Source organism: Calonectris borealis, chromosome 29, assembly GCF_964195595.1.
Source record: "Calonectris borealis chromosome 29, bCalBor7.hap1.2, whole genome shotgun sequence".
Classification (NCBI taxonomy): Eukaryota; Metazoa; Chordata; class Aves; order Procellariiformes; family Procellariidae; genus Calonectris; species Calonectris borealis.
In genome coordinates this window covers 3465352-3489382 of record NC_134340.1, presented here as the reverse complement: position 1 = coordinate 3489382, position 24031 = coordinate 3465352, and the positions used below count along the sequence as shown (strand labels likewise).

Below are 24031 nucleotides of genomic sequence, written 5' to 3'. Positions count from 1 at the left end.
CGGCGGGAGAGCGGCCATCTTGGGAAGGTCGCTTGTGCTGCCGCCATCTTGGGAGGGGCGCCGGTGGGGGGGCGAGGGAGTCGTGACGTCGGGTGAACCCTGCCGTGATGTCACGGGGGGTGACGTCATGGAGGCGGGGCCGGGCTCGGGGCGAGTCCCCGCCCGGGGGTGGGGGCGGTCCGGGGCCGGGCCGGGGCCGGGGCCGGGCCGGGTCCCGGTGGCGGGGGAGAGCGGCCCGGCGGCGGGCGGGGGCCATGGCCAAGGCCTACGACCACCTCTTCAAGCTGCTGCTGATCGGGGACAGCGGCGTGGGCAAGACCTGCCTCATCATCCGCTTCGCCGAGGACAACTTCACCAGCACCTACATCTCCACCATCGGTGCGTGAGCCGCACCCCCGGGGACCCCCCCCGGGACTCACCGGGACCCCCTCCCCTCCCCGCCGGGTCCCCCCCGCGCACCCCAGCGCAGCCGGACGCGGGCCGGGGCGGCCGGGTCCGCGCTCGTCGCTCGCCGCCCTTCTCCTTCCCCTGCCCGCACCCCGGCGGGACGGCGGGAGGACGGGGACGACACCGGGGACGCGGCTGCGCCGCGGGGCAGCCCTCTGCCTCGGCCCGGCCGGCGAACGGGGGGTCTGAGCCATTTCCAGGGGCTGCATCGCGAAGGAAGCCGGCGCGGTGCGGCGGTGCCGGCCGCCGCTCGACGCTGATCCTGCCCCGTGGCCGCCACCGAGCCGGGATCCCGGTTCCCACCGCCCCGTCCTCCCCCGAGTTTCCACCGCGCTGGTAAAGCCATTTCCTGAGCCTGGAGCAGCCGCCCCGGCCCGGCCCGTGCCATAAACCCCACCATGACCCCCCCCGGCCTGGGGCTCCAGCCCCGGGGCTGCCCCCCAGCTGCTCCAGCCCTTCCTCCTCCTCCTCCTCATCCACTTCGGCCCCTGAAACGGGGTGTCCTGAAATGGGGCTGAGCGGAGAGGGGGTGCAGGGACGGGGGAGTTTTTAGGGGTGGCATCTGCCAGCTTTTGGGGCCGGTTGACTTGATGGGGGAGTCCGGCAGCTCCAACTGTCTCTTCTCCCCCCTCACCCCCCGCCCCATCGCAGGCAGCCCTGCGGGGTGATGCCATCCTGCAGGAATGCCGTGTCCGGTGGGCTCGGGGACACCGGTGACCCTCTCCCACCCACTGCAGCCGGTGCTGGGCCTGGACTTTGCCTCCCCCCATCCCGGGATGCCAGATGGTTACTGGGAAAATGGAGACCGGGGCTGGGAGTGGAGCCGTTTATGGCATCCCCTCCCAGTGCTGGTGCAGCCCTGGCATCACCGGCCCCTGTCTCTCTCCTCCCATCCCAGGGATCGACTTCAAAATCCGGACGGTGGACATCGATGGGAAGAAGATCAAGCTGCAGGTCTGGTAAGTGTGTGTGCGGGGGGGGAATTGGGGACCCCCCCTGCTTCCCACCCTCACCCCCCTCCTCTGCCTCTCCCGCAGGGACACGGCGGGACAAGAGCGCTTCAAAACCATCACAACAGCCTATTACCGCGGAGCCGTGGTACGGAGGGGGGTGCCGGCAGCCCCCAGAAGGGCTGGGACAGCTCTGGGGGGGGGGGACACCGTGGCTGCCTGGGGACAAGACACCCCCCAAGCCGGGGCAGAGGGTCCCTGCCCCACTGACTGCGCCGTCCTGGCAGGGCATCATCCTGGTGTACGACATCACCGATGAGAAATCCTTCGAGAATATCCAAAACTGGATGAAAAGCATTAAGGAGGTGGGTGTGTACCGGGGCTGGGGACACGGGGGGGCCGAGGGGGGGTCCTGCCCGTCCTCTCCTGCCTGCAGAATGCCTCTGCCGGGGTCGAGCGTCTCCTCATCGGCAACAAGTGCGACATGGAGGGCAAGCGGAAAGTGCAGCGGGACGAGGCTGAGAAGGTAGGGGGAGGCACCGTGGGGCTGGGGGGGGCACCGTGGGGCTTGAGGGGGCTCCCCCCCCCCCGTACCCGGGTTAAAGGGGGGGCCCCTTTGTCCCGCAGCTGGCGAAGGAGCACGGGATCCGCTTCTTCGAGACCAGCGCCAAGTCCAGCGTGAACGTGGAGGAGGTGAGGGGGGCCCCAGATGCGGGGGGGGGGGGGTCACGCACCCCCCCAATGGGAGCGGCACGGAGGGGGAGGTCCCCTGTCCCTGGAGGGGTCCCCGGGCGCTGTCCCCACTGACTCTCCCCTCTCCCCAGGCCTTCAGCACGCTGGCGCGGGACATCCTGCAGAAATCCTCCCGGAAAGCGGTGAGTGGGGCCGGGGGGGGGGAACCGGGCGAGGGACACCCCCCCCTGCTCCGGCCCCCCCTGACCCCCTCCCCTCCCTCTTCCAGGCCCCCAGCAGCAGCAGGCCCCTGTTGGAGCCCGGCCCCCCGAGGAAGGCCGGGAGTAAATGCTCCCTGCTGTAGGGCCATCGCTCCCCCCGCCGCCGCCGCCGCTCCCCCCGCCTGCCCCGGGGCAGCGCGGGCGCCTCTCCGGGAGTCGGGGGCGGGGGGGGGCTCCCGGCCGGAGCGGGGCGGGGGGTGGAGGGCTGACCCCCCCGGTCCGCACCTCGTGCCATAAAGCCCAGCTTGTGCCTTGCACCGTCTCCGGTGTCTCTGTTGGGGACGCGGTGGGGGGGGGGTGACGGGCCCGGCGGGGGGAACCGGGAGCGGGGCGGGGGGGGCGAGCGCCCGGGGCGCGCCGGGGCCGTGCGAAGCCACGCCCCCTCGCTGAAAACCACGCCCTTCACAAACCGCTCCTGTTCGCTGAAAGCCACGCCCCTTCGCTCAAATCACGCCCCGTCCCTCAAGCCCCGCCCTCGCACCAGACTCCGCCCCGTCGCAGCCCCGCCTCCTGCCCAGGCACCGCCCCTCGCTGCCACCGCCCTTCCCGTCGTCCCCCGCTTCTCCCAGCGGCCCCTGCGCCTCAAGATGGCGGCGCTGCCAGAGGAGCAGGGCCCGGCCCGGTAGTTCCGCCGCGCCGATGGGGCCCCGTGGCCCCGCCGCGCCGCGCCGCTGCGCCCTCTACGTTCTCCTGGGCGCCCTGGTCTGCGGCCTGCGGTGAGCGGGCGGCCGGGGGGTGAGGTGCGGCCTGTCTCGGCCCGGCCTGGCCCGGCCCTCACGGCGTCTGTGCTCTCTCCACAGGCCGGCGGCGGCGATGGCGGCGAGCGATGAGAGGCGCTCGGGTAGGTGCGGGGCCGGGCTCGGCGGGGCAGCGGGGGGCCGAGAGGCTCGGGCCGGGCGCGGAGGGTTCCTGGCTAGGCCCGCACTCATCGGCCGCGCTCTCTCCGCAGCGAGCCCAGTGGCGGCCACGCCGTGCTGGCGGGTGGAGGACTTCGTGGTGGCACAGGAGTGCGCCCGCTGCTCCAGCTTCCAGGCGGTGAGTGTGCTCAGCCCCTTACCCGGCGGGCTGGGCCACGCTGTGCCCTGCCCGGTGCTGGCGGGGTCGGGGGGGCAGGTCCAGCCCCGGCTCGGCCTCTGACAGGCCCCTCTGGGTTGCAGAAGACGATACCGGCCTGCAGCCCCACGGGCTTCATTGAGAAGATCAACTGTGCCACCTCCAACAGGGACGAGTTCAAGAGGTGGGTGCGGGCCTGGGCGGGGGGCACAGGGCAGCTGTGAGCCCCTGGGAGGTCGCAGGGGGAGACGGGGTGGGATCTGGGGCTGAGGCTGTTCCCTCCGGGGTTCCTAACTCTCCCCGCGGGTGCAGCTGTCGCTCCGCAGTGATGGAGGCGCACGTTTTCTGGAGGTTCGTGGGCACCATGATGTGCGTTGCCGCCGTCTTTGCGGTGCTGGTGGTTTGTCGCCAGCGCGTGCTGGACAGGAAGGCCCTGGAGAAGGTCCGCAAGCAGATCGAGTCCATTTAGCAGAGCCCGGCTGCCCTGGAGCGGAGGAATCTGCTCGCCCGCCTGCTCCCAACTGGGGTGGGAGGAGGAATGGGTGCCTGGGGCAGGCCCTGCCCTGCTCTGTGAACTTGGAGTCCTGTTGGGAGCTACTCTCCGCTGCCTTGGATGCCACCGGGACGTCCCGTGGGACCAGCTGAGGGGTGCCCTGCCCGTGCGGGGGGGGCCCTGGGGAGCGCGGTGCGTAATAAATCCTGATCGTTGTCACCGGAACGATGCTGGTGTTTGTCCCCGGGAGGATGGGAGTGACGCAGGGCTGTGCTGCCGGCTCCGCTCCCCCCTTGGAGCCCTGGGCGGGGGGATCCCTGTCTCCCACACTCCCACCCCAGGCAGCACCAAACCCTCTGGGTTGGGGTGCAAACCAGGCGCGCGTTTATTCACCGATGCATGGAGCTGAAGCCGGGGGGACACCCAGCACCCCCTGCCCGGGCCGGGCTGGGTGTCCCCCCCACCCCAGGGCGGCCCCCAAAGCAGGGGCTGCTCTCTGCTGTCACATCTCGTCCCCGTGTCCCCGTTTTGCTGCCCCCACGTCCCCTGAGGGGGCCTGGCCTGAGGAGTTGGTGCCCAGCTCCCTGCCCGGGGGGGGTCTCCCATCCCCACGCCCCCCCTCAGCTCCGTCTTCTTCTGCAGTTGCAGGTCCTGGCTCTTCCAGCCATAGCCACCCTGGTGCAGGGAATGGGGCTTCTCCGGCCAGTCCCAGCGGCTCCCCCCGGGTCAGGATGTTCCTGGAAATCACTGTGGGAACAGGGAACGCCAGGGTGGGCAGCGCTGGGGCGGGGGGGAGCTGCAGCCGCCCCCCCCGGGGCTCCCGCAGCCTCCCCGTTACCTCCGGTGGGCCTGTCGCCGTCCCGGCTGCCCCCCGGGCCTCGGCGGAAGGGGCTGTAGCTGGGGAAGAGGATGAGTCCCAGGGAGAAGAGCAGGATCTGTCGGGGAGGGACAGGAACCGTGTGCCCCCGAGCGGTGCCGGGGGACGCCGGCGTGCCCGCCGTGCCGCGCTGCGCGTGCCGTACCAGGACGCAGGTGCTGGTCTGGGCGGCCTTGTTGGACGTCCGCTGGATCAGCGCCTGCAGCTGCCGCAGCAGGGACCTGCGGGACGAGGGGTCGGCGAGCGCCTGACCTGCTGCCCCCCCCCCCTCCCTCGCTCACCCCGGCACTGTGCCCGCCGCGGCGCCCCGTGCCGCGCTCACCCGTTGTGCTTCTCCAGCTCCTGGATTTTCTTCCGAAGCTCCTGGTTCTGGGCTGAGCACGCGGCCACCCTACCCGGGCAGAGATGAGGGCAAGTGAGGGGGTGCCCTGGGGTGCCGGGGACGTGCCGGGGGTGCCCTGGGATGCCAGGGACGTGCCGGGGGTGCCCTGGGGTGCCGGGGACGTGCCGGCTCGCGGTGCCGCCGGCACCCACCTGCTCTCCAGCCCATCCAGGTACTCCTTCTTCCTCCGCCGGCTGTCCTGCGCCGACTGCTTGTTCCGGATCTTTCTCCTCACCTTCTTAAGGATCCGCTCCTCGGCCTGGGGGTGCCGGGGGGGGGTGAGCCCTGCCCCACACCGCCCCCCAGTCACCCCCCCCGGGCTCCCCCCCCGCGCACCTGGGTGAGGGGCAGGGTGCTGGGCAGCGTCACCCCCTCCTGCGCCAGCAGCCGCTTCTCCTCCTCGGTCAGGCGCAGCTGCCGAGAGATGGGACGCGCGTGGGGACGGGCTGGGGGTGCCCGGCAGCGTGGGGACACAGGGGTGGGGGGGCTGCGGGGACTCACCGCGGGGCTGGGCGCCTGCGGGGTGGGGGGCAGCTCGTTAATGATGCAGGAGCCGGGGAGCAGCGCGGGGCACAACCAGTCGTCTGCAAGGGGGGGGGAGAGGCGGCCATGTCCTGCCTGCCCTAACCCGGGGCGCCGCTCCGCTCCCTGCCCTGCGCCGCGCTGGCAGGATGCGGCCCCCCGGGCTGAGCCCTGCTGCGGGCCCAACCCCACTGACCCAGCTGGATGGAGACGACGGTGCCGTGCAGGGGGGTGCTGAGGTCGCAGACCACCTCGTAGAGGGGGGGGGTGGTGGTGGCGGCGGTGGGGGGCGGCTCCGGGCTGGCGTCCTGGGAGCTGCGGCCACCCGGGGAGGCGAGGCGGCCACCCGGGGAGGCGAGGTGGCCGCCCAGGCCGCAGACGTCGTTGGGGTTCGCCGTCAGCCGCAGCAGCTCCTCGGCTTTGCACCCCTGTGGCCGGAGGGACGCTGGCAGGGGACACGCCAGGGGGAGATGGGGACCCCGAGGGGTCCCGTGGAACCCCCCTGGGCCGTGGCGTCCCTCGGGGGGCTCTTCCCTGCCCCGCTCCCCCTTCGACACCCACTCACGCCGTCCTCGGGGAGCGTCCAGCCCTCGAAGGCCGGCTCCGAGCCGGAGAAGGGGGGATCGGGAAAGACGCTGCCGGGGCAGAGCCCATCCCGTGGCTCCAGGAGAGCGTCCAGGAGCTCCGGCTCCATCACCTGGGCTGGAGGGCGAGCGGGGGGTGCCGGGGGACCCTCCCGGGCCGGGTGTGGTGGGTGCTGCTCCCGTCAGATCCCACTGGGGTTCGGGGGGACCCTCTGCCGGCTCCGTGCCCCGACGCAGCGGCGATGGGCTCCCAGGCCTCCCCCTCTCACGCTCCTCGGGGTGCCCCGGCCCCCACCTTGGTTCCCCGGTTGCGCAGCCGCCTCCGCCCGCTCCCGGGGCCGTGCACCAGGATCTCCGGTATCCTGGGCAAGCCCAGCCAAGTCCCACCCCCGCAGCCTCACACCGGTCGGAGGGCCGGGCTCCCCGCCCCCGGTGTGGCCCCGGCCCCCCCCCCCACGCCTCGACCAGGGGGGCACAGAGGGCCCGGCCGGGGTACCGGGGAGAGCCGGGCTGAGGCTGCCCCGGTACCGCGTCCCGGAGGCACCGGGGAGCAGCAGGCAGCGGTTCCGCGGGGGAACCGGGACCGGTCGCGGGAGCCGCTTCGCTGCAGCCGACGGTGGCTCCAGGCCCGGGCCGGTGCCCTCCCGGTAACGGGGCCCCGGGGGGGAGCGGGGGGGCGACGGGACCGACCCGCCCCGGCGGAGCCGGACACGTGTGCGCGCCGCCGCGCGTTCCCGGGGCAGGGGCACCGTGCCCGGTTCCCTCGTTTTCTATTGGCTGCGACGCGCGTCACTCAACGGCACAGTAGGGGGTTTTCCGCGGCGCTATTGGCTGCGACGCGCGGTGCCGGCTCCGCCCTGTGGAACGCGGAGGACGCGCGGATACAATGTAGCGAGCGGTGAGTGCGGGGGGGGGGGGGGGGGGACGACGGGGGGGACACCGGGACCGGGACGGGATCCTCAACCCCGGTCCGGTCCTCGGTCCCGGTCCTCGGTCCCGGTCCTCAATCCTGGTCCCGGTCCTTGATCCCGGTCCCGGTCCTTGATCCTGATCCTTGATCCCGGTCCTCGATCCTGGTCCTGGCCCTTGATCCCGGTCCCCGGGGCTGGTCCGCCAACCCCCTGTGCCGTTACCGGAGCGCTGCCCCGCTCCCCCGGGCCACCCCGCGGCCCCCGAAGATCCCCGTCCCAACCCGCCGCGGTGCTCTGGACACCGAGGGCCCCGGGACGGGGGGGATCGGTGCCCGCGGGAGGGGTCTGTGAGTCACCGGGGCCGGGAGGCGGCACCGGCCGCTCTGACGGTCCCGTCCCGTCCCGTCCCGCCGTAGCTCCGGTTCGCCCCGGCGATGCAAAGCGCGGTCGAGGCGGCGGCGGGTCGGAGCTTCCCCCGTGGTGGGCATTGAGGTCCCGCACCGGAGCCCGGGCGGGATGGCGGCGGGAAGCGGGCCCGGGCCCGGGGCGGAGGAGCTGGCCTGGAGTCCCGGGACGGCGCCGCGCCCCCCGCCCGGCCTGGAGGCGAAGCTGGGCTCGCTGGTGCTGCTGCTGCTGCTGCCCCTCGCCTGCGGCCTCGCCCCGCTCTGCTGCTTCCGGCAGCCCCCGAGCCCCGCCGGTACGGCCGGGGGGGGTCGGGCGGTCTGGGGTATCCCGGGGGCTCGGGGGGTTTCGGGGGCCTGAGGGGGTCTGGGGTATCCCGGGGGCTCGGGGGGTTTTGGGGGCCTGAGGGTGTCTGGAGGGTCTGGGGGGTCCGAGGGGTCTGGGGTATCCCGGGGGCTCGGGGGGTTTCGGGGGCCTGAGGGGGTCTGGGGTATCCCGGGGGCTCGGAGGGTTTTCGGGGCCTGAGGGGGTCTGGAGGGTCTGGGGGGTCTGGGGTATCCTGGGAGCTCGGGGGGTTTCGGGGGCCTGGGGGGTTCGGGGGGTCTGGGGGGTCTGGGGCAACCCAGGGATTAGGGGGGTTTTGGGGGCCTGAGGGTGTCCGGAGGGTCTGGGGGGTCTGAGGGGTCTGGGGGATCCCGGGGGTTCGGGGTGTCCCAGGCAGTCTGGGAGGGTCCAGGGATCTCAAGGGTCTGGGGCATCCTGGGGGCTTGGGGGGGTTTTGGGGGTCTGGGGGATCCCAGGGGATTGGGGGCTTTTGGGGGCATGGGGGGTCCAGGGGGTCTGGGGGGGGTCTGGGGAGTCCCGGGGGTCCAGGACAGGCTGGGGACAAGGCTGTCCCCTGGGGTAGGGCTGACCCCAAAGGGCCTGGTGGGTCCTGGGGTGTGGGGCTGTGGTGGGGGTCTCAGTGGGGGTCTCAGCCCCCCTGCACCCCGCAGACGCCCGCAGCCCAGTGCTCAGCCTGGTGAGCTGCTTCGCCGGCGGCGTCTTCCTGGCCACCTGCCTGCTCGACCTCCTGCCCGACTACCTGGCCAGCATCAGCGCGGCGCTGGAGGGGCTGCGCGTCACGGTGAGCGCCCGGGACCCCCCCGGCGTCCTGCCCCCGCCGGGGGACCCTGCCTGGGGGGACCCCGGCTCTGCCCCAGGGGCTTCCTGGTGTCCTTGTCCCCAGGATCGGGATCAGGGTCAGCAGCTCCGGCTGGGTGCAGGGGGGGGCAGTTGTGCTGGGACAGTGGGGAGGGGACCGCTGGGGGGGGACAGTGGGGAGGGGATGGTGGGGACTGGGTGGTGGGGAGGGGGATGGGGACAGCGGGGAAGGGATGGTGGGTGTGGGGCTGTGGGGAGGGGGATGGTGGGGAGGGGACTGCGGGGATGGGACAGCAGGGAGGGGGACAGCGGGGATGGGATGGAAGGGAGGGGGATGAGAGGATGGGGTGGTGGGGAGGGGGACGGTGGGGACAAGACGGTGGGGATGGGACAGTGTTGGGGGGATGGCAGGAAGGGGGACGGTGGGAATGGGACGGTGGGGATGAGGATGGTGGGGATGGGACAGCGGGGACGGGGACAGTGGGGCTGAGACAGCGGGGACGAGGACAGTGGGGATGGGACAGTGCGGAGGGAGCTGGCGGCGCAGCAGCCGGGAGGGGACGGTGGGGCCAGGCCAGCCGGGAGGCCCTCGTGTCCAGCCGTGACTCATGGAAAGATCCTCCCTCTGCCCACGGCTTCCCGGCAGCCACCGCCTCCGGCTTCCTTCCCCGGGGCCGGCAGGGCCGGGTGCAGGCAGGGCTGGGTGCAGGCAGGGCTGGGTGCAGGCAGGTCCTGAGCCCCCTTTCCCCCCCTCCCCAGCTGCAGTTCCCCTTGCCGGAGTTCATCCTGGCCATGGGCTTCTTCCTGGTGCTGGTGCTGGAGCAGGTCGCGCTGGCGCAGCGGGAGCCGTCGTCCATCCCGGAGGAAACGCGAGCTCTGCTTCCCACCAATTCCATCCAAACCCCTTCGCCGCAGCCCCCCGTTCCCGGTGCCCGGAGCGCCGTCCGCGCCGGGTTGCTGGTGCTGGCGCTGGCGCTGCACGCCGTGCTGGAGGGGCTGGCGCTGGGGCTGCAGGAGGCGGAGGGGGCCGTGCTGCGCGTCTGCCTGGCCCTGCTGCTGCACAAATGCGCCGTGGCCTTCAGCCTGGCGCTGAAGCTGCTGCGGGGTCGCCTGCGCCCGCCGGCGGTGGTCGCCTGCTTGGTCCTCTTCGCCATGATGTCACCCTTGGGCGTAGGGTTGGGGACGGCGGTGGCGGCGGGCGCGGGGCCGCGGCAACGGCTGTGCCGGGGGGTGCTGGAGGGGTTGGCGACCGGGACCTTCCTCTACATCACCTTCCTGGAGATCCTGCCCCAGGAACTGGGGGTCCCCCAGCATCGCGTCCCCAAAGTCATCCTGCTCCTCGCCGGCTTCGCCCTCGTCACCGCCATCCTCTTCATCAAGATCTGAGACATCCCCTTGCTGGGGTGGGGGGATCCCCCCCATGCAGGACCCCGGGGAAGGGGCTTCCCCTCTGCACCCCCTCCTCCGTGCAAGTGCCAAAGTGCCGCTCCAGGGGCTGTCCCCAGCCCCCCTGTGCACCCCGGGGGGGGGTGTCTGCCCGCCGGGGGACCCCCACCAGCCCCTTCCCGTGCCTCAGTTTCCCCATCTGCATAGGGGGAATGGTGCTGTCCCCCCCGCGGGACACCAGGCCGGGGGGGGTGAGTGTGTTTGTCCCCCCTCACACCCACAAGTGCCTTTACAGGGTGGGTGGGCACCCCGGGGGTCGCAGCCCCGGCCCCCCTCTGGTGCCCCCCGCTCCTCCCCGGCCCCCCCAGCCGGGGAGAGGTGTTGGATGAAGCAAATAAAGGACCGGACCCGATGGTGCTGCCTCTGCCTGGGATGGGGGGGGTGGTGCTGGGAGGGGGGCCGCAATATTTGGGGGGGGACACACATGACGATGCCTGGGGGGGGTCACAGCGCCCCCCCCACTGGACCTGTATGGGCTGGGGGGGTCCAGGCCACTCCAATTTTGGGGGGTAGGGGAGGGTCTGCTCTGTTCCCAGCCATGGGGGGGGGTGTGACCCTGCTGTACCCCCCCAGTATTGCCCCCCCAGCTCTAACCCCTGCAGCATTTGCCCTCCTGCCCCTCCGAGTCCCCCATTGTGGTCCCCCCCCCCCCCGCCCCATGCAACGCTGCCCCCGGCCCCACCCTCCAGTTACCCCCTCGCCCCGCCCCCAGCCCCGCCCCACCCCGGCGGAGGGCGGAGGCCGCGCGGTGCACGCCGGGAGTTGTAGTCGGGCCCGGCCCCCCCCACCGCCCCGCGCGCGGCGGGGGCGCCCCCTCCTGGGGGGCGGGGGGAGGCGGGAGGCCGGGGACTCCATTTCCCAGCGCCCCTTGCGGGGGCGCCGCGGGGGCTGCTGGGAGTTGTAGTCCCCCCGCACCGCTGCTGCCCAGCGGCGGCGCCCGGCCCGCGGACTCCCCGCCCCAGCCTGCCCCGCGCGGCGGCGGCGGCGGCGGCGGCGGCGGCCGGAGCGGCCCGAGCAGGGAAGATGGCGGCGGCGGGCGCGGGGGCCGGGCCCGGGCCCGGGCCCGGTGCGGGTTCCTCGGCCGGTGCCGGTGCTTCTAACCCACGGAAGTTCAGCGAGAAGATCGCGCTGCAGAAGCAGCGGCAGGCGGAGGAGACGGCGGCCTTCGAGGAGGTGATGATGGAGATCTGCTCCACCCGGGTGAGCAGCGCCGCCGCGGCCTCCCCCCCCGCCGGATGCGCGACGGGCCCGGGGGGGCCGGAGGCTGTGAGGGGGACCGGGGCCTGGGGGGGGGCCGGGGGCTGTGAGGGGGGCCGGGGGCTGGGGCGGGCCGGGGGGGCTGTGAGGGGCGAGGGGGGGCTGTGAGGGGCGAGGAGGGGCTGTGAGGGGCCGGGGGGGACTGTGAGGGGGCCGGAGGCTGAGTGAAGGTCTGGGGGGGGGGCGTTAGAGGGGGCCGGGGGCTGTGTGAGGGGTGTGGGGGTGCGGGGGACTCGGGGTTAAGGGGAGGCGTTCGGGGGTGCAGGAGGAGGGGGGTTTCTCGTGGGGTAGCGGGGGGCCGGGGGCTCCGCTGGGGGTGCAGGGTGGGTGGGGGGTCCGGAGGTGCGGAGGGAGCTGGGGGGCTCAGGCGGGTGCCCGAAGGGGCTGGGGGGGGGGGTTTGGGGGTGCAGAGGAGATGGGACTGGATGGGGCATCACCCCGAGGCTTGGGGCTGGGTCTGTGTTTGGGGTGCTGGGGGGTGCGGAGGGGCCGGGAAGGGCCCCCCCACCGAGAAATGCTCTTTCTCCGGGTGCCCGCTTGCACCCTGCTTCTCCTTCCTGTGGGTTTATTTTGATTTATTTTTTTTGGCCACGGGTTTCTCGGCAAGGGTTCGCACGTGGCTCGCTCCGGCCCGTGGCCGCCGTTGCGTGGGTCCCGGCGCGCGCCGTGCGCCTCCTCCGCTTCCGAGCGCACGTCCCGGCGACCGGGTGGAAAAAGCGACTCGCCGCCTGCGGCACCTGAGGGTTTGCCGGGGCTCTTGCCGTGGGGGCGAGGAGGGGATCGCCGTGCCCGCGGCTCTGGGACGGGCTCCTACCGTGTTAGGGCCCTGCGTTGCCTCCGCCGGGCGATCCTCCGCCGGCCCCGGGGCTCGGGGGGGTCTGTGCCTGAGCACCGGGGACCCTCAGGAGGGTTGGGTTGGTCCTTCCCACCGATGCGGCCGGCTCCCGCGGGAAGCGGCGGATGCTTCATCCCTAGAGACGCTTAAATTTAGCTTGGCCGGAGCCTGAGAAAACGTAGCGTTGGGAGCGCGGATGAGCACGCCGCATCTAAGCCGCCAAAACTGCCCCGTTTGGCAGCTTCTGGGGGAATCGTTGTCTCCCGAGGGCTTCTCAGAGGGACCTCGGTGGCAGGAGGGCTGCTCTGGGGTGCTGGGGGGCTGGCAGCCGAGTGGGGAGGCCGGGAATGCCACGGCATGTCTCCAGGAGCGTGGTTTCCCAGGCGGGGGAAGCCGTCGAGAGGAGACGGTCGGCTCCGGTTTGCGTTTCGCTTTGTGCCGGCCCCGAGGAGTCGGCGGGGATTGCCGTTTGCCACGATCAGGGTTTGGCCAGACTGCAGCTCCCGGTGAGGCGGGTTGTGCCAGCCCCGGCGATGGGGCTCTGCAGTGCCGCGGGTCGCTGTGCCGGCAGCCGTGGGGTCCGGCAGCCAGCGCCGTCCTTCCCGGCGGGGATGCGGGATGGATAAGCGAGGGGAGAGGAGTGCGGAGTCGAGGGAGCCGGAGACACGGAGAGGCTCTCGCAGGTGACAGGGACCGCTGACGGGGAGGTTCGAGTGCCACCCTGCACTTGGGGTCGGCAGGACAGGGAGAAAAGGGGAACAAAATCCATCAGGCCTTCAAAAAAGGGGGTGTTTGGGTCAGAGAGCCCCGCTGGCACCCCAGGTCTGTCGAGGCAGCGGTGACTTGACATCCACGCAGCCGAGGCTGTCGCCGGGAGGGTGACGGGGACAGCGTCCCGCCGATCCCAAGGGAGCGACATGCAGCTCTCCCTGCCGAGCCAAGAGCATCCCCGTCCCCGGGGTGCAGGCAGGGCTCCCGAGCGGGGACATCTCTCCGGAGGTTTTGTCCCTTCTCTCGCCGGGACGGCAGGCGGGAGCCGCGACCTGCGCATCGCCGGTGAGTTTGGGAGCGGGCTGGAGCCTCCCGCACCGTGTTTGCACAGTAAACAGCTGGTTAATGAGCAGCAAAGCGGGGGGAGAGGCAGCAGGACTGTCCTCCCCGCTAATCCCTGCCCCGGGACGCTTCCTCCGGGAGTTCATTGCCCGCACGTGGGACCGGCAGCCCCGCAGAGGCGCAGAACAGCACGGCCTGGGACAGGAGCTGGTCGCAAGGGGGGTCCCGGCCCTGGGGATCCCCTCCGTCGTTGCCCACAGGGCTGCAGACAAGGAGCAGGCAGCGGCCGTCGCGCCGGCAGCTTGTGCCTCCGTTTCGTGGCTCCTTGGCGGGGGAGAGGCAGCTGGGGGGGGCTGCTGCCCAGCTCTGGGGTGCCCCGCTCCCGCCGCGGGGATCTAGCAGCCCCTCAAGCTTCGCTTCGTGTTTCCTGGAGTTTTTTCTGGCTGCTTGTGAGCTGCTGCCTGATTTCGGCCTCGTCTGGCTCTGCCGGCTCCCGCAGGGACCCTGGCTCGGAGAACAGAGCAGGATCCCAAGACCTTAAGCCCCAGCGCAACTCCTCGCACTAATCCTGCAGTGCCAGCGCAGCCAGCTGTTGACTAAATCTCCCATTTTTTTGGTTGTTTTTCTTTTTTTTTTTTTTTCCCTTGGATCTGGATTTTGCTGGTCTTGGGAATTTGCTGTCACAGGTTTCCCGGCTGCAGCCCATTTCCGAGCTGCTTTTTGTGCTTCACCTCCTCTTTCCCCGGGGTTTGTCCAGGACCAACGAGCGCTGGTGCTGGCCGGTGCACGGGGGTGCTCGGGGACCCCCCGGGCTTCGAAGGGAAGGTGGATACATATGCGCTTGGCCTTGGCTCCGTGAGTTGGGATCGGGGAAACCCTCCTTTCCTGGTGGGATGCTGGAGGGGGGAAACGGGACATCCCCTTGTGCCGGGGGGGATGATGGGGGCCGTGCCCTTTCCCGGGATGCGGGCAGCGGAGCGCCTTCCTGCTGCTGTCGGGATGAGGAAGTCTGCACCGCTCACGGCGGGTCAAACCCCGGCCCGGGTCGGCAGGAGGGGGCTTTCGCCGCCAGCTCGGTGCTGGTGCTGCCCCGGGACCCCGGCTCGGTGCTGGTGCTGCCCCGGGACCCCGGCTTGGTGCTGGTGCTGCCCCGGGATCCCGGCTCGGTGCTGGTGCTGCCCCGGGACCCCGGCTCTCCTCTGCTGTGGGGTTTTGCTCCGCCGGCGAGCGCAGGGGGTGGATGCCCGGACCCGGTTATCTACCGTCTGCGGTTTGCCGTGACTCCTTCCCTCGGCCTTGAGCAGCGCCGGGAGTCTGCGCTGCCGTGCCGGGCCAAGCCGGCAGCCCTTCCTGCTCGCCCTGCCGGAGCCCCGGCCCCAGGCTGGGATCTCCCCCGGTTTTTGGGCTGTGGCACTGGGGTTGCTGGCAGCCCCAGGACTGTCTTTGGTGTGGATGAGGTGCTTGCTGGAAAACCCAGCACCTCCGGCTCGAAGGGGACGAGCTGAGGCACCGACCGCCGGCGCCCAGGGAGCCCAGAGCCCTCTCGGGTGGGCACGGGGGCTCTTCGGGGGGGAGCAGCGCTGGGCTCAGCCTCTGCTCCAGGGATGTGGGTGCTGCAGCCTGCGGGAGAGATGTGGCTTTCCTCGCTCCCGGCTGCTAAACCCAGCGGGGGCTCAGCATCCTTCCTGCACCGGAGCACGCACGGAGGGAGGAAAGTCCCGTGTGGGGCCTCCTCCGCACTTGGTGGCTTTGAAGCAGAGAGGTAGCCGGCACCTCGAGCCCTCCTGGCCCGCTCCCGCGCGGTTCCTGAGGCCGGCCGGGTCGGATGTGCCTCGCTCGGGGGCCACCTCCTCCCGTGGGACACGGCGGGGGCTCGATACCGCCTGTGGAGCAAGCTTGGGGCTCGGCTGCAGGAGGGCGAGCGTGGGGATGACCCGCCGGGATAGGGACGGGGATGTGTCGGGTGTAACGGGGCAGTTCGGGGGAGCCCCAGCACCCTGGGGTGCCTGCTGGCCCCCCCTGACCTACCTCCCCTCCCCTGGCCCAGCTGCAGGCCCAGAAGCTGAGGCTGGCGCACAGCCGGGGACCCTACTACAGCGGCTCCCTGCCCAACGTCAACCAGATCGGCAGCGGTGTCTCCGACTTCCAGGTGAGCGGCACCCGCTCTGCCGGCCGTTTGGGGGGGCTGCCCCCCTGTAGCACAGCGGCTGCCGCCGTCGGTGCCTTGGGGAGGGGGATCAGGAGCTGCGTCAGGACTCGGGAGGGGGTGTCGGGGAGGGGGAGGAAGGGCCGTGGCGCGGGCTGCTGTTGGGGACGGATGGGGACGAGGGGACGTTCTCCTCTAATCCCCTTGCCTGGCCCCAGCTCCGTCCCCCCAGCGACGGGGCGGTTGAGGAGGGCTGATCCCGAGACCCCTTCCCTCGCAGACGGGCGGGGGGCTCACCCCGGTGTCTCCTCCCCGCAGGGCCCTTTGCAATCGCCGCTGGACTCCACGCGCAGCACCCGGCACCACGGCCTGGTGGAGCGAGTGCAGCGGGACCCGCGCCGGATGATGTCCCCCCTTCGCCGATACGTCCGACAGATATCCTTCGTCCCGTTCCCTCCTGCCCCGTCGGCGGGGGTAGGCGTCCTTACCTCCCGCCGTTGGGGCTCCTCTCCCGATCCCAGTGCCCCCAGTGCCCGTCTCTTTGGGATTAGCCACGCGTGCTGCCCTGGCCTGGCTGCGTTAGGTGCCTGCCCGCCGGCTGCTCGGCCCCTCGCTCTCCGTTTGGCCCTTAACGTGCCCCTCACATCGACAGCTCTCCCTACGGACCGACCTACCTGTCGCCTCCGCCCGAGCCCAGCTGGAGGAGGTAAAGACCCCGCGTTTTCTTGGCTCCCGGTATTTGTTTTCCGGCTGCTGGTTTCCAGCTCGCTGCCTCCCCCCGTCTGCGGGGTCGCCAGGGCTCGCTCTGCGTTAAAGAGCACCCGGAGGTTTGGAAACGGGCAGGCTGGCGGGAGCCCAGCGCCGGAGGGTTCCTCGCAACGGGCAGCTCTCCCGGGGGGATTTACTCGGCCTCCCTTACCACTCCGCGGGGGAGAAACCGGGCCTGGGGGTGGGCAGAGAGAAACGCTGAGATACCAGGAGCGGGGCTGGGAGGTCTCCCACCTCTCTGATTTTGGGTGCTGCCTGCACCGTCCCGCAGAAGGGGAATTTTTAAGGAGGAACGATTTTATCGTGTCCAAAAGAGCCAGCGCCGGCACGCGGGGCGGCATCCGCCCGCTGTGGCGGGGGGAAGAGGGATCCCGCCCGAGGTGAATCACCGGGCGGCCGAGCCCCTGCGTGCTCCGGCTCTTGGCCCCGGGGGCAGGCAAGGATGGGGCTGGCTGGCCAAGCCCGAGCGCGCCCCGAGCATCGGCTCCATCCCACGGAGGTCCCGGTGAGCTGCGGCTCCGCGCAGGAGCCGTCCGGGCTCAGCTCGGTGCGGCTCAGCCCTTTTAGAGGTCGCTCGGGGCTCCTGGGCTTTATTTTCAAGGCTGCCCTTCCTCTGAAGCGCTGTGCTGGGCACAGCTCTCCTTCCCCGGCGGGGACTCGCTGCCGACGCTCCTGCCGTGTCCCTGCCTCGCTGCCCGGTGCGGCTCGGCTGCCGTCTCGGTGTGCCGGGAGCCTGAGGGGCCCTGCGTGCCCCTTCTCCCCGGTCCGGTGGGGACACGGCTGTGCCACGCGAGGCCAGGGCTCTGCTGGAGGTTCGTGTTGTGTCTTGCACTTTGTCCCCCGCCATGAGCCTCGGCGCCGGTCAGTCCAGAGCGCGAGGGCCGCGGCCTCGTCCCCCGGCACATCTTCCCGTGTCCAACCCCAACCGTCGGCTGCCCTCTCCGCCGTCCTCCCTGACCTCCTGGGGCAAAGCCTTGGCTTTTTTCCCCGAAAGAAGAGGTTGTGTCAAAACCTCCCTGCAGTGAGCACGGCCGCCCTCCCTGCAGGGCCTCAGGCTCTGGGGAGCCGGCCCCAGGAGCATCTTGCTGTGAATCCCGCTGCAAATTCCTCGTCCCAGGCTCAGGGGGGGACTTTCATCCATCTTCCAAACGGGTGCTTTCACGGGAACCTCAAGATTGAAACAGTCTTGGCTGTGGCCGTGTTTTTGGGTCCATCACTGCGGTGTCTGGGCTGCGGGCTAAGGGAAAGGATAGGGGTGAGGATGTCACGGATCAGCCCCGACCCCACGCCGAGGGGTGTCCCTCGGGGCCGGCGGAGACACCCCAGCTTGTCCCCAGCCGTCTGCCTCCTCCTGCTGCCCTTGGCCTCCCCACTGCTAACCCTCCCTGCCGTGGGGCCGTGCCCCCCGCGCCCCCTCCCTCGCCCCCCCAAATAACCCTGCTGTTTCTCCTTGCAAAGGACCATGCCTTGGGGTAACTTTCCTATGGAGAAAGGACATTTGTTCCGGCTGCCGTCGGCTCTCAACAGGTGAATGATTTTTGATTCCCTTTTCTCTCTCTCCCTGTCTCTAAGCTGAGCTCCAGCCCTTCCCCAGGACCCCCAGGGCGGGCACGGCCCTGCTTGGAGCAACTCCAGTCCCCCAGGAGAAGGGAAGGGGTCTCCAGGCTGTGCCGGCCGCTGAACGGGGGGATCCCTGGGGTGGAGGTGGCCCTGGGGACCGCGGGGAGGAGGTGGCCCTGCGCACCCCGGGCTTGGTGCAGCCCTCGTGCCTCCTGTGTGGTCCCGCAGCCACTCCGAGCTCCCCGAGGAGCTGCTTTTGGGGGCACGGGGCTCCTGGATGCAGGGCAGGGTGTCCCCCAGGGCTGCCCTGGCTCGGTGCTGGCTCCCGGGACAAGGACCTGGCTCTGCCCGCCGCCGCGGCTGCTTGGTTTCACCCCGGCACGGCACAAGAAGCGGGAGCCAGCGCAGCCCCGGGGAATCGGGCCCCCTCTCGGGAGCCCGGCGAGGTGACGGAGCAGCGGCTTCCCCGTGGGGTCTGAGCCCGCGGCCGGGCTTGGGCACAGGGAGGAGCTGCCCCTGCCAGCCCCGGAGAGCCGTGGCTTTGCTCCCGGGATTCGGTGCGGGCAACGGGGCCCTGGCCGTGCCGCGGGCGGGCGCCCATCGCTCCCCGGCTGGGCCCCGCGCGGGAGGGGGCTGCGTCCCATGGGCGGTGGGGGGAGCTTCCTGCCTCCCAGCTGCGCCGCAGCTGAACAATATCCCCCTTGTGCGGTCCCAGGACGCGTCATTAGCTCGAGCAGCCTTTTCCCAGCCCCTCCCCGAGCTCATCCGCTTCAGACCAACTAATTGGGAACACAATGGGTGTAATATCCCTGGGTCCTCTGCCCCCAGCCCCTCCAGGGCCCCTGGGGGAAACAAAGGGTCCCGGGGGGGGCCATCTTCCCCCGTGCCAGGGGTGGCGAGGGCTCCGGGGCCTTGGCGGTGGTGGCAGAGCCGTCCCTCGGAGGAGACGGGGCCGGAGCAAGCCCCAGCGTGTCTGGAAGCGCGGGGTGAGGGACCCCACTAGAGCATCGCGTGGGGAGGGGAGGGCAGGGCTGGCGGAAGGGGACGGGGTCCCCGCAGAGCCCCTTGGCATTGCCTCCAGGGCACGGCGAGCGTCGGACGCGGAGGCCTTTGAAGGAGGTGGTTGTTCCTCCAGCGAAAGCCCCCGTGTTCTCCTTCCCTTCCTCCCCCTGCTCTTCCCCTTTTTTGCCTGCTGCCCTGGCCCGGCCCTCGCCCACCGTCCCGGGGCCGGGGCTGACCGTGGGGGGCTGTAAATGGGGTGGGGGGCGAGGGCCGAGCCCGGGCCCGCCTGACGATCTCCTTTCCTTTTCCGATTAGAACAAATTCCGACTCGGCGCTTCACACGAGCGTGATGAACCCCAACCCCCAGGACGCGTACCTGGGCCCCTCGCAGGGCGCCCCGCCGCCCGGCCGCCGGAGCGGTGAGCGTCCCCTCCCTCCGCACCCTCCTTTCCCCCACAGCTCCCCGCCGCTCCCCACCTCCGCCCGGCTGCCTCGGGACCCCCGGGACCCTGCCGCCCCTCGAGGACTCTGGGGCGGGGGGGGACCGTGTGGAGCCCCGTCCCTCCGCAGCGGGGTCACGGCCGCCCCTTCCTGCCTCCGCCCCGCGGTGCTGGCCGATGTCCCCCGTGTCCCCACGTGCTGCGGCTGACGGTCGCCTGCTCTCTTGCAGGTTTTCTGGACGGGGACGCGGACAGTAAAGGTGAGCGCCCGGCAGCGTGGCACCGAGCCCGGCACGGAGCCGTGTGCCCCCCCTCTTCAAAGAGTCGGGGCAGCGGGTGGGGTGTGGGGGGCCAGTGGCCGGGGACCCCTCTGTGGCGAGTGACCCCGGGGTGGATGCGGGTGGGCTGTGCCGCTCTTCCCCGCGCTGACCCTCTGCTCCCCCCCCCCAGTGTTTCTTTTCCAAGTGCCTCCCATCGAAGAGACCTTCGACGACAACAAGCATTCGCTGAAGCCCTGGGACACCAAGAAGGTGGGTGCAGAGGAAGGACCGCGAGGAAGTCACCCCTGCGTCCCCCTGCCCCGGCTGCCTGCTTCCTGCCCGCCGGGTGTTGCGACACCGGGGTGGCTCGGGCTCCTTCCTGCCCTCAAACCGCGGCTGGCCCGGGGTTGGGGGGGGCGCAGGTTCAGCATCCCGGCCTCGCTTCATTCCTCTTTGATTTTGCAGCTCTCGTCGTCCTCGGCCCGTCCGCGCTCCTGCGAAGTCCCTGGGATCCAGTAAGTCCTGGGCTGGGCTCGGGGGCACGGCTGGGCAGCCCGAGCCCGTGAGCAGCTGCGGAAAAGGGGCTGGAGCCGGGGGGCCGGGCTGCTGGGGAGGGGGACGCTGGAGGAGGCAGCGGCGTCCCCACGCTGAGCGTGTCTGTCTTTCCCCCAGCATATTTCCATCCCCGGATCAGCCTGCCAGCGTCCCCCTCATCCCCTCGGCCCTCAACACGGGCGGTTCCCTTCCCGACCTCACCAACCTGCACTTCCCCTCCCCGCTGCCCACCCCCCTCGACCCGGACGAGACCGCCTACCCCAGCCTGAGCGGGGGCAACAGCACCAGCAACCTGGCCAACACCATGACGCACCTGGGCATCAGCGGCAGCATGGGCCTGGGGACGGGCTACGACTCACCAGGTGAGGGCTGGCCACGTCCCGCCGCCGCCGGCGGGCAGGGAGACGCCGGAGCCGACGTCTTGGGGTGGCCGGACCGGCCGCCGAGACACACGGGGCCGGCGCGGGGAGCCAAGAGAGGGTCCCCCGTGGTGGGGAGCTGCCGGCAGCGGGGGCTCGGTGGGGCCGGGGGAGATGGGAACCCCCCGGCTGACATCCCGGTGCCGGCTGTGGCAGAAATCGGCCTCTCCGGGCGATCCTGGCCTGGGACGGAGATGCCGCAGCCTGGGAGCAGGGTGGGGAGAGCTGCGGGGTCCGACGGCATCCTGGGGTCCCGTGGGGGTGTGAGATGGTGGCCCCGGTGGGGAGCCCGCCGCCCGTCCCGCTCCTGCCCCGGCACCTTCCGCTTGCCGAGCCGGAGCATCCTGCGCCGCCGCCGGTCCCGTTCCCGGGGTGCGTGTGTGTGTTTCTGTCTCTGTCTCCATTGTTTTTGGTCGCCTCCGTCACCTTCCATCCCACCCGGGGCAGACGGGGAGCCCCAGCCCGGCCCGGCCCGGGGAGGAGAGCCTGGGGCGCGGGGCGATTCCGTGGGTAACGGTGGTGTCTCTTCTTTTTTGTCCCCACAGGACTTACCTCACCTATGCAGAGCTCCCTGAGTAACCCGTCCCTGCAGTCCTCGCTTAGCAATCCCAACCTCCAGGCCTCCCTGCGAAGCCCCTCGCTCCAGTCTTCCCTCAGCAACCCCTCGCTCCAGTCCTCCCAAAGCAGCTCCTCCATCCCTTCCTCGCTCTCCAACCAGTCCCTGCCCTCCTCCCTCTCCTCCTCGCTCAGCAACCCCTCCCTCCCCACGTCCCCCCGCAGCCAGCCCATCCAGTCCTCCCCCAGCAACCCCAGCCTGCCCTCCGGCTTGAGCGGCTCTTCCTACGCCCCCATGGTGCAGGCGTCCATAAACACCTCGCCCCGCCGACGGGTCCCGCTCAGCCCCCTCACCCTCCCAATGGGTGGCGACTCCAGAAGGCAGCACCCCAAACAGTTCTCACCAACAATGTCACCCACATTGTCCTCCATCACCCAGGTATGCATGGTCCATCGCCCGCGCCGGCCCCCGCGCCGCGCGCTCGCCTCCGTCTCCTCCTCCCTCCACTTCTCTCTTGTCTCGTTTCCATCCTCATCGCAGCCACGTGCCAGGGAAGCCCCCCCCGTCCCAGCCCGCGGACCCCTCCCCGCCGGGAGGGAGCTCCGCGCGGTCGAGGATGGGGCGGGGGGGGACACACGCGGCGCGTCCCAGCCGGGGCTCCCCCACCCCGGGTTCCCGCTCCGGAGGGGGGAGCCCGGCCCGCGGCGGGTGCTGGGTGCAGGGTTTCGGCGCCGGGTGCTGCCGGCGGGGCTGAAATCCGGGGGTCTCCCGGATGGCCGTGGTCTCCCCAACCCGCTGCCGGTGCTGGGGGATGCACCGGGGGGGCTGGCGGAGCCGGGGGCACCGGGACACTGAGCAGAGGGGCCGGATCCTGGCGGGCGCCGGGGTGGGTGCAGGCTGACGCCCCCCCCCCCCCGCTTTCCTCTCTATCCGCAGGGGGTGCCCCTGGACACCAGCAAGCTGCCGGCCGACCAGCGACTCCCGCCGTACTCCTACAGCCAGCCCGGCCTGCTCCTGCAGTCCCAGCCCAGCCAGAAAGCCCTGCACCAACCCGTGCAGTCCCCCCCGCAGCCGGCACTGCCCCCCGCCCCGCCGGCGCGGCCCCCACCGCCGCCGGTGCCGCCCAGCGGGGCCGCGCAGCGCCCGTACGCCCCCCACTACCAGCCTAACGCCTCCCTGCAGCAGCAGCAGCAGCTGGGACAGCCCCTGAGCGACTTCGGCTTGGGCAGCGTGAGTGCTCCGGGGTCAGGGACGGTGGGGGGGGGGGACACTGGGGGGACAGCGGGGATGTGTTGTCCCCATAACCCGCCTCTCCCCGCAGTTTGAGCAGTTCGGGATGGGGGAAAGCCCCACCGGTAACAGCGGCGGCTTCCCCGAGGAGCTGGGGACCCTGAGCTACCCCCCAACCGAGGGCGCCTACGACCCCCACGTCCTCAACCGGCAAAACCTGAGCAACTGCAGCCGCCACGGCCCCATCCCCAACATCATCCTCACAGGTGGGTGGGCAGGGGGCACCGGCAGCCCCCCCCCGCGGGGAGCAGGATGTCACACGGGGGGTGCTGAACCCCTGAACCCGCCCTGTTTTTCCCCATCCCCCTCCCCATAGGGGATTCTCCCCCCGGCATCTCCAAGGAGATCGCGACGGCGCTGGCCGGCGTTCCCGGCTTCGAGGTGGACGCGGCGGCGTTGGGGCTGGAGGAGGATCTGAAAATCGAACCCCTCACCCTGGACGGACTGAACATGCTGAGCGACCCCTACGCCCTGCTCACCGACCCGGCCGTCGAGGACTCCTTCCGCACCGACCGCCTCCAGTGAGGGGCCAGGGGCTCCGCCAGCACCCCCACCCGCCCGCGGACACCCCCCTCCCCCCATCTCCGGACCCCAAGTTTCCCCCCACATCCCTTTTTCACTTTTTTTTGCCGGTAAAACGGTGGGGCCGCCGCCGGCTCCTTCCCCGGAGAAGGGGGCTGGGGGACGCCGGTGGGAAGGCGGTGGGGGGGATGCGAGCCAGGTGCTCTCCGGCCCCACGGCACCCCCAAACCCCGGCGGAGAGGGGGCTCCCGGCCCCCCCGGGGGCGGCTGTACATAACCCCGTAGGTAGAGACCCCCGGGGGGGGTGCGGGGGGGCCGCTGCTTTTTTTTTTTTTTTTTTCCTGGCTAATCATCATGTTTAAGGAGAAATCCCGCTCTCCCCCCCTCCAGCTGCGCCCCGTATGTACCCCCAGCCCCCCCCCACCTTACCCAGCTGCCGGGGACCCCGCGGGACGTGTAGAAAGCACTTGTAACTTTGCCCCCCCCCAATACCCCCCAGAGCAGGGGGAGCGCGGGGGCCCCGTCTGTGGGCGGGGGGACCTGGGGGCCCAGGACCCGCGTTCCCCCCTGTGCCCGGGAGGGAGCCAGAGTGATTTATTATTATTATTATTTTTTAAAATATATTATATGTTAATTAAATGCCCCCTGTGACGGTGTGTGGCTGATTACGTGGGGGGGGGGGGGCCACCCCCCCCCCCCCCCCCAGTAAGGCTGGGGGGAGCCCCTGAGCTCCTCGGCCTCCCCAGGTGGGGGGGTTTGGAGGGCACAGAGGGGGTTCAGCTGCTCCAGCCCCCCCCCGGCCCGGTCCGGCCCTTTGGTCTGGGGTCCCTTACTGGGGGGGGGGTGTCTGCAGTGGGGTTCCTGTAGTTCCTGGGGGTGCTGGAGGAAGGGGGGGTAGGGTGGCCATGGGGAGCTTCAGGGGTTCTTAAAGGTCTTGGGGGTGCTAGGAGGGGTCCCTGGGGGGTGCTGGGGGGATCCTGACAGATTCTGGGGGTACTGGGGGGTTCTGGGGGGGGTCGTGGCGCGATCCTGACAGCTTCTCGGGGTGATGGGGGGATCTTGGGGGATCTTGGCAGCTTCTGGGGGTGCTGGGGGATTCTGGCAGCTTCAGGGTCTGCTGGGCGTTCCTGGGGGGGTCCTGGGGGCATCCTGGCAGCATCCTGGCAGCTTTTGGGGGTGTTGGGGGGGGGTCCTGGGGGGATCCT

The 24031-nt window shown here is 71.3% G+C and overlaps 5 protein-coding genes across 8 annotated transcripts; 4 read left to right on the top strand and 1 right to left on the bottom strand.

Annotated features, from left to right (window-relative positions):
• The first annotated feature begins 169 nt into the window (after positions 1 to 169).
• Positions 170 to 4121, top strand: RAB13 (RAB13, member RAS oncogene family). 3 transcript variants are annotated; one of them, XR_012677635.1, is made up of 11 exons: positions 171 to 378; positions 1346 to 1406; positions 1485 to 1545; positions 1685 to 1762; positions 1834 to 1923; positions 2025 to 2090; positions 2222 to 2272; positions 3151 to 3191; positions 3300 to 3385; positions 3508 to 3587; positions 3716 to 4121. XR_012677635.1 is itself a non-coding variant. In XM_075176205.1 (8 exons), the coding sequence occupies exons 1-8, from the start codon at positions 255 to 257 to the stop codon at positions 2431 to 2433; spliced, it is 606 nt and encodes a 201-aa protein (XP_075032306.1). In that variant the 5' UTR covers positions 171 to 254; the 3' UTR covers positions 2434 to 2607. The 3 variants fall into 3 exon arrangements, 2 of the variants coding, with proteins under 2 accessions (XP_075032307.1, XP_075032306.1); XM_075176205.1 differs by lacking the exons at positions 3151 to 3191; positions 3300 to 3385; positions 3508 to 3587; positions 3716 to 4121 and adding an exon at positions 2359 to 2607; XM_075176206.1 differs by lacking the exons at positions 2025 to 2090; positions 3151 to 3191; positions 3300 to 3385; positions 3508 to 3587; positions 3716 to 4121 and adding an exon at positions 2359 to 2607 and having other exon boundaries at positions 170 to 378.
• JTB (jumping translocation breakpoint) lies at positions 2868 to 4121 on the top strand. Its single transcript, XM_075176207.1, has 5 exons — positions 2868 to 3066; positions 3151 to 3191; positions 3300 to 3385; positions 3508 to 3587; positions 3716 to 4121. The coding sequence occupies exons 1-5, from the start codon at positions 2990 to 2992 to the stop codon at positions 3870 to 3872; spliced, it is 441 nt and encodes a 146-aa protein (XP_075032308.1). The 5' UTR covers positions 2868 to 2989; the 3' UTR covers positions 3873 to 4121.
• A 122-nt stretch (positions 4122 to 4243) lies between these two features.
• Positions 4244 to 6621, bottom strand: CREB3L4 (cAMP responsive element binding protein 3 like 4). Its single transcript, XM_075176203.1, is given in 9 exon segments — positions 4244 to 4643; positions 4735 to 4831; positions 4919 to 4994; positions 5096 to 5164; positions 5308 to 5414; positions 5492 to 5569; positions 5657 to 5838; positions 5841 to 6105; positions 6243 to 6621. Coding segments are annotated over 9 exon segments (1248 nt in total). The 5' UTR covers positions 6372 to 6621; the 3' UTR covers positions 4244 to 4398.
• Positions 6622 to 7088: 467 nt separating this feature from the next.
• Positions 7089 to 10514, top strand: SLC39A1 (solute carrier family 39 member 1). The gene is made up of 4 exons (XM_075176204.1): positions 7089 to 7159; positions 7589 to 7869; positions 8570 to 8700; positions 9477 to 10514. The coding sequence occupies exons 2-4, from the start codon at positions 7689 to 7691 to the stop codon at positions 10101 to 10103; spliced, it is 939 nt and encodes a 312-aa protein (XP_075032305.1). The 5' UTR covers positions 7089 to 7159; positions 7589 to 7688; the 3' UTR covers positions 10104 to 10514.
• Positions 10515 to 11150: 636 nt separating this feature from the next.
• CRTC2 (CREB regulated transcription coactivator 2) lies at positions 11151 to 23469 on the top strand. Of its 2 annotated transcripts, XM_075176201.1 has the most exons (14): positions 11151 to 11363; positions 15356 to 15457; positions 15773 to 15891; positions 16101 to 16160; positions 17681 to 17749; positions 19100 to 19203; positions 19455 to 19484; positions 19675 to 19754; positions 19950 to 19999; positions 20157 to 20401; positions 21004 to 21452; positions 21951 to 22244; positions 22336 to 22510; positions 22621 to 23469. In XM_075176201.1, the coding sequence occupies exons 1-14, from the start codon at positions 11187 to 11189 to the stop codon at positions 22827 to 22829; spliced, it is 2163 nt and encodes a 720-aa protein (XP_075032302.1). In that variant the 5' UTR covers positions 11151 to 11186; the 3' UTR covers positions 22830 to 23469. The 2 variants fall into 2 exon arrangements, with proteins under 2 accessions (XP_075032302.1, XP_075032303.1); XM_075176202.1 differs by lacking the exon at positions 19455 to 19484.
• The last annotated feature ends 562 nt before the right edge of the window (positions 23470 to 24031 follow it).

Coding starts and splice junctions, on each gene's coding strand:
- SLC39A1 (XM_075176204.1), top strand. CDS start 7,689: ATGGCGGCGGGAAGCGGGCCCGGGCCCGGGGCGGAGGAGCTGGCCTGG. Junction 7,870..8,569: donor GCAGCCCCCGAGCCCCGCCG/GTACGGCCGGGG, acceptor TGCACCCCGCAG/ACGCCCGCAGCCCAGTGCTC. Junction 8,701..9,476: donor TGGAGGGGCTGCGCGTCACG/GTGAGCGCCCGG, acceptor CCCCCTCCCCAG/CTGCAGTTCCCCTTGCCGGA.
- CRTC2 (XM_075176201.1), top strand. CDS start 11,187: ATGGCGGCGGCGGGCGCGGGGGCCGGGCCCGGGCCCGGGCCCGGTGCG. Junction 15,458..15,772: donor GCGGTGTCTCCGACTTCCAG/GTGAGCGGCACC, acceptor TCCTCCCCGCAG/GGCCCTTTGCAATCGCCGCT. Junction 20,000..20,156: donor TGCGAAGTCCCTGGGATCCA/GTAAGTCCTGGG, acceptor TCTTTCCCCCAG/CATATTTCCATCCCCGGATC.
- RAB13 (XM_075176205.1), top strand. CDS start 255: ATGGCCAAGGCCTACGACCACCTCTTCAAGCTGCTGCTGATCGGGGAC. Junction 1,546..1,684: donor CCTATTACCGCGGAGCCGTG/GTACGGAGGGGG, acceptor CCGTCCTGGCAG/GGCATCATCCTGGTGTACGA. Junction 1,763..1,833: donor GGATGAAAAGCATTAAGGAG/GTGGGTGTGTAC, acceptor TCCTGCCTGCAG/AATGCCTCTGCCGGGGTCGA.
- JTB (XM_075176207.1), top strand. CDS start 2,990: ATGGGGCCCCGTGGCCCCGCCGCGCCGCGCCGCTGCGCCCTCTACGTT. Junction 3,192..3,299: donor GAGCGATGAGAGGCGCTCGG/GTAGGTGCGGGG, acceptor CTCTCTCCGCAG/CGAGCCCAGTGGCGGCCACG. Junction 3,588..3,715: donor AACAGGGACGAGTTCAAGAG/GTGGGTGCGGGC, acceptor CCGCGGGTGCAG/CTGTCGCTCCGCAGTGATGG.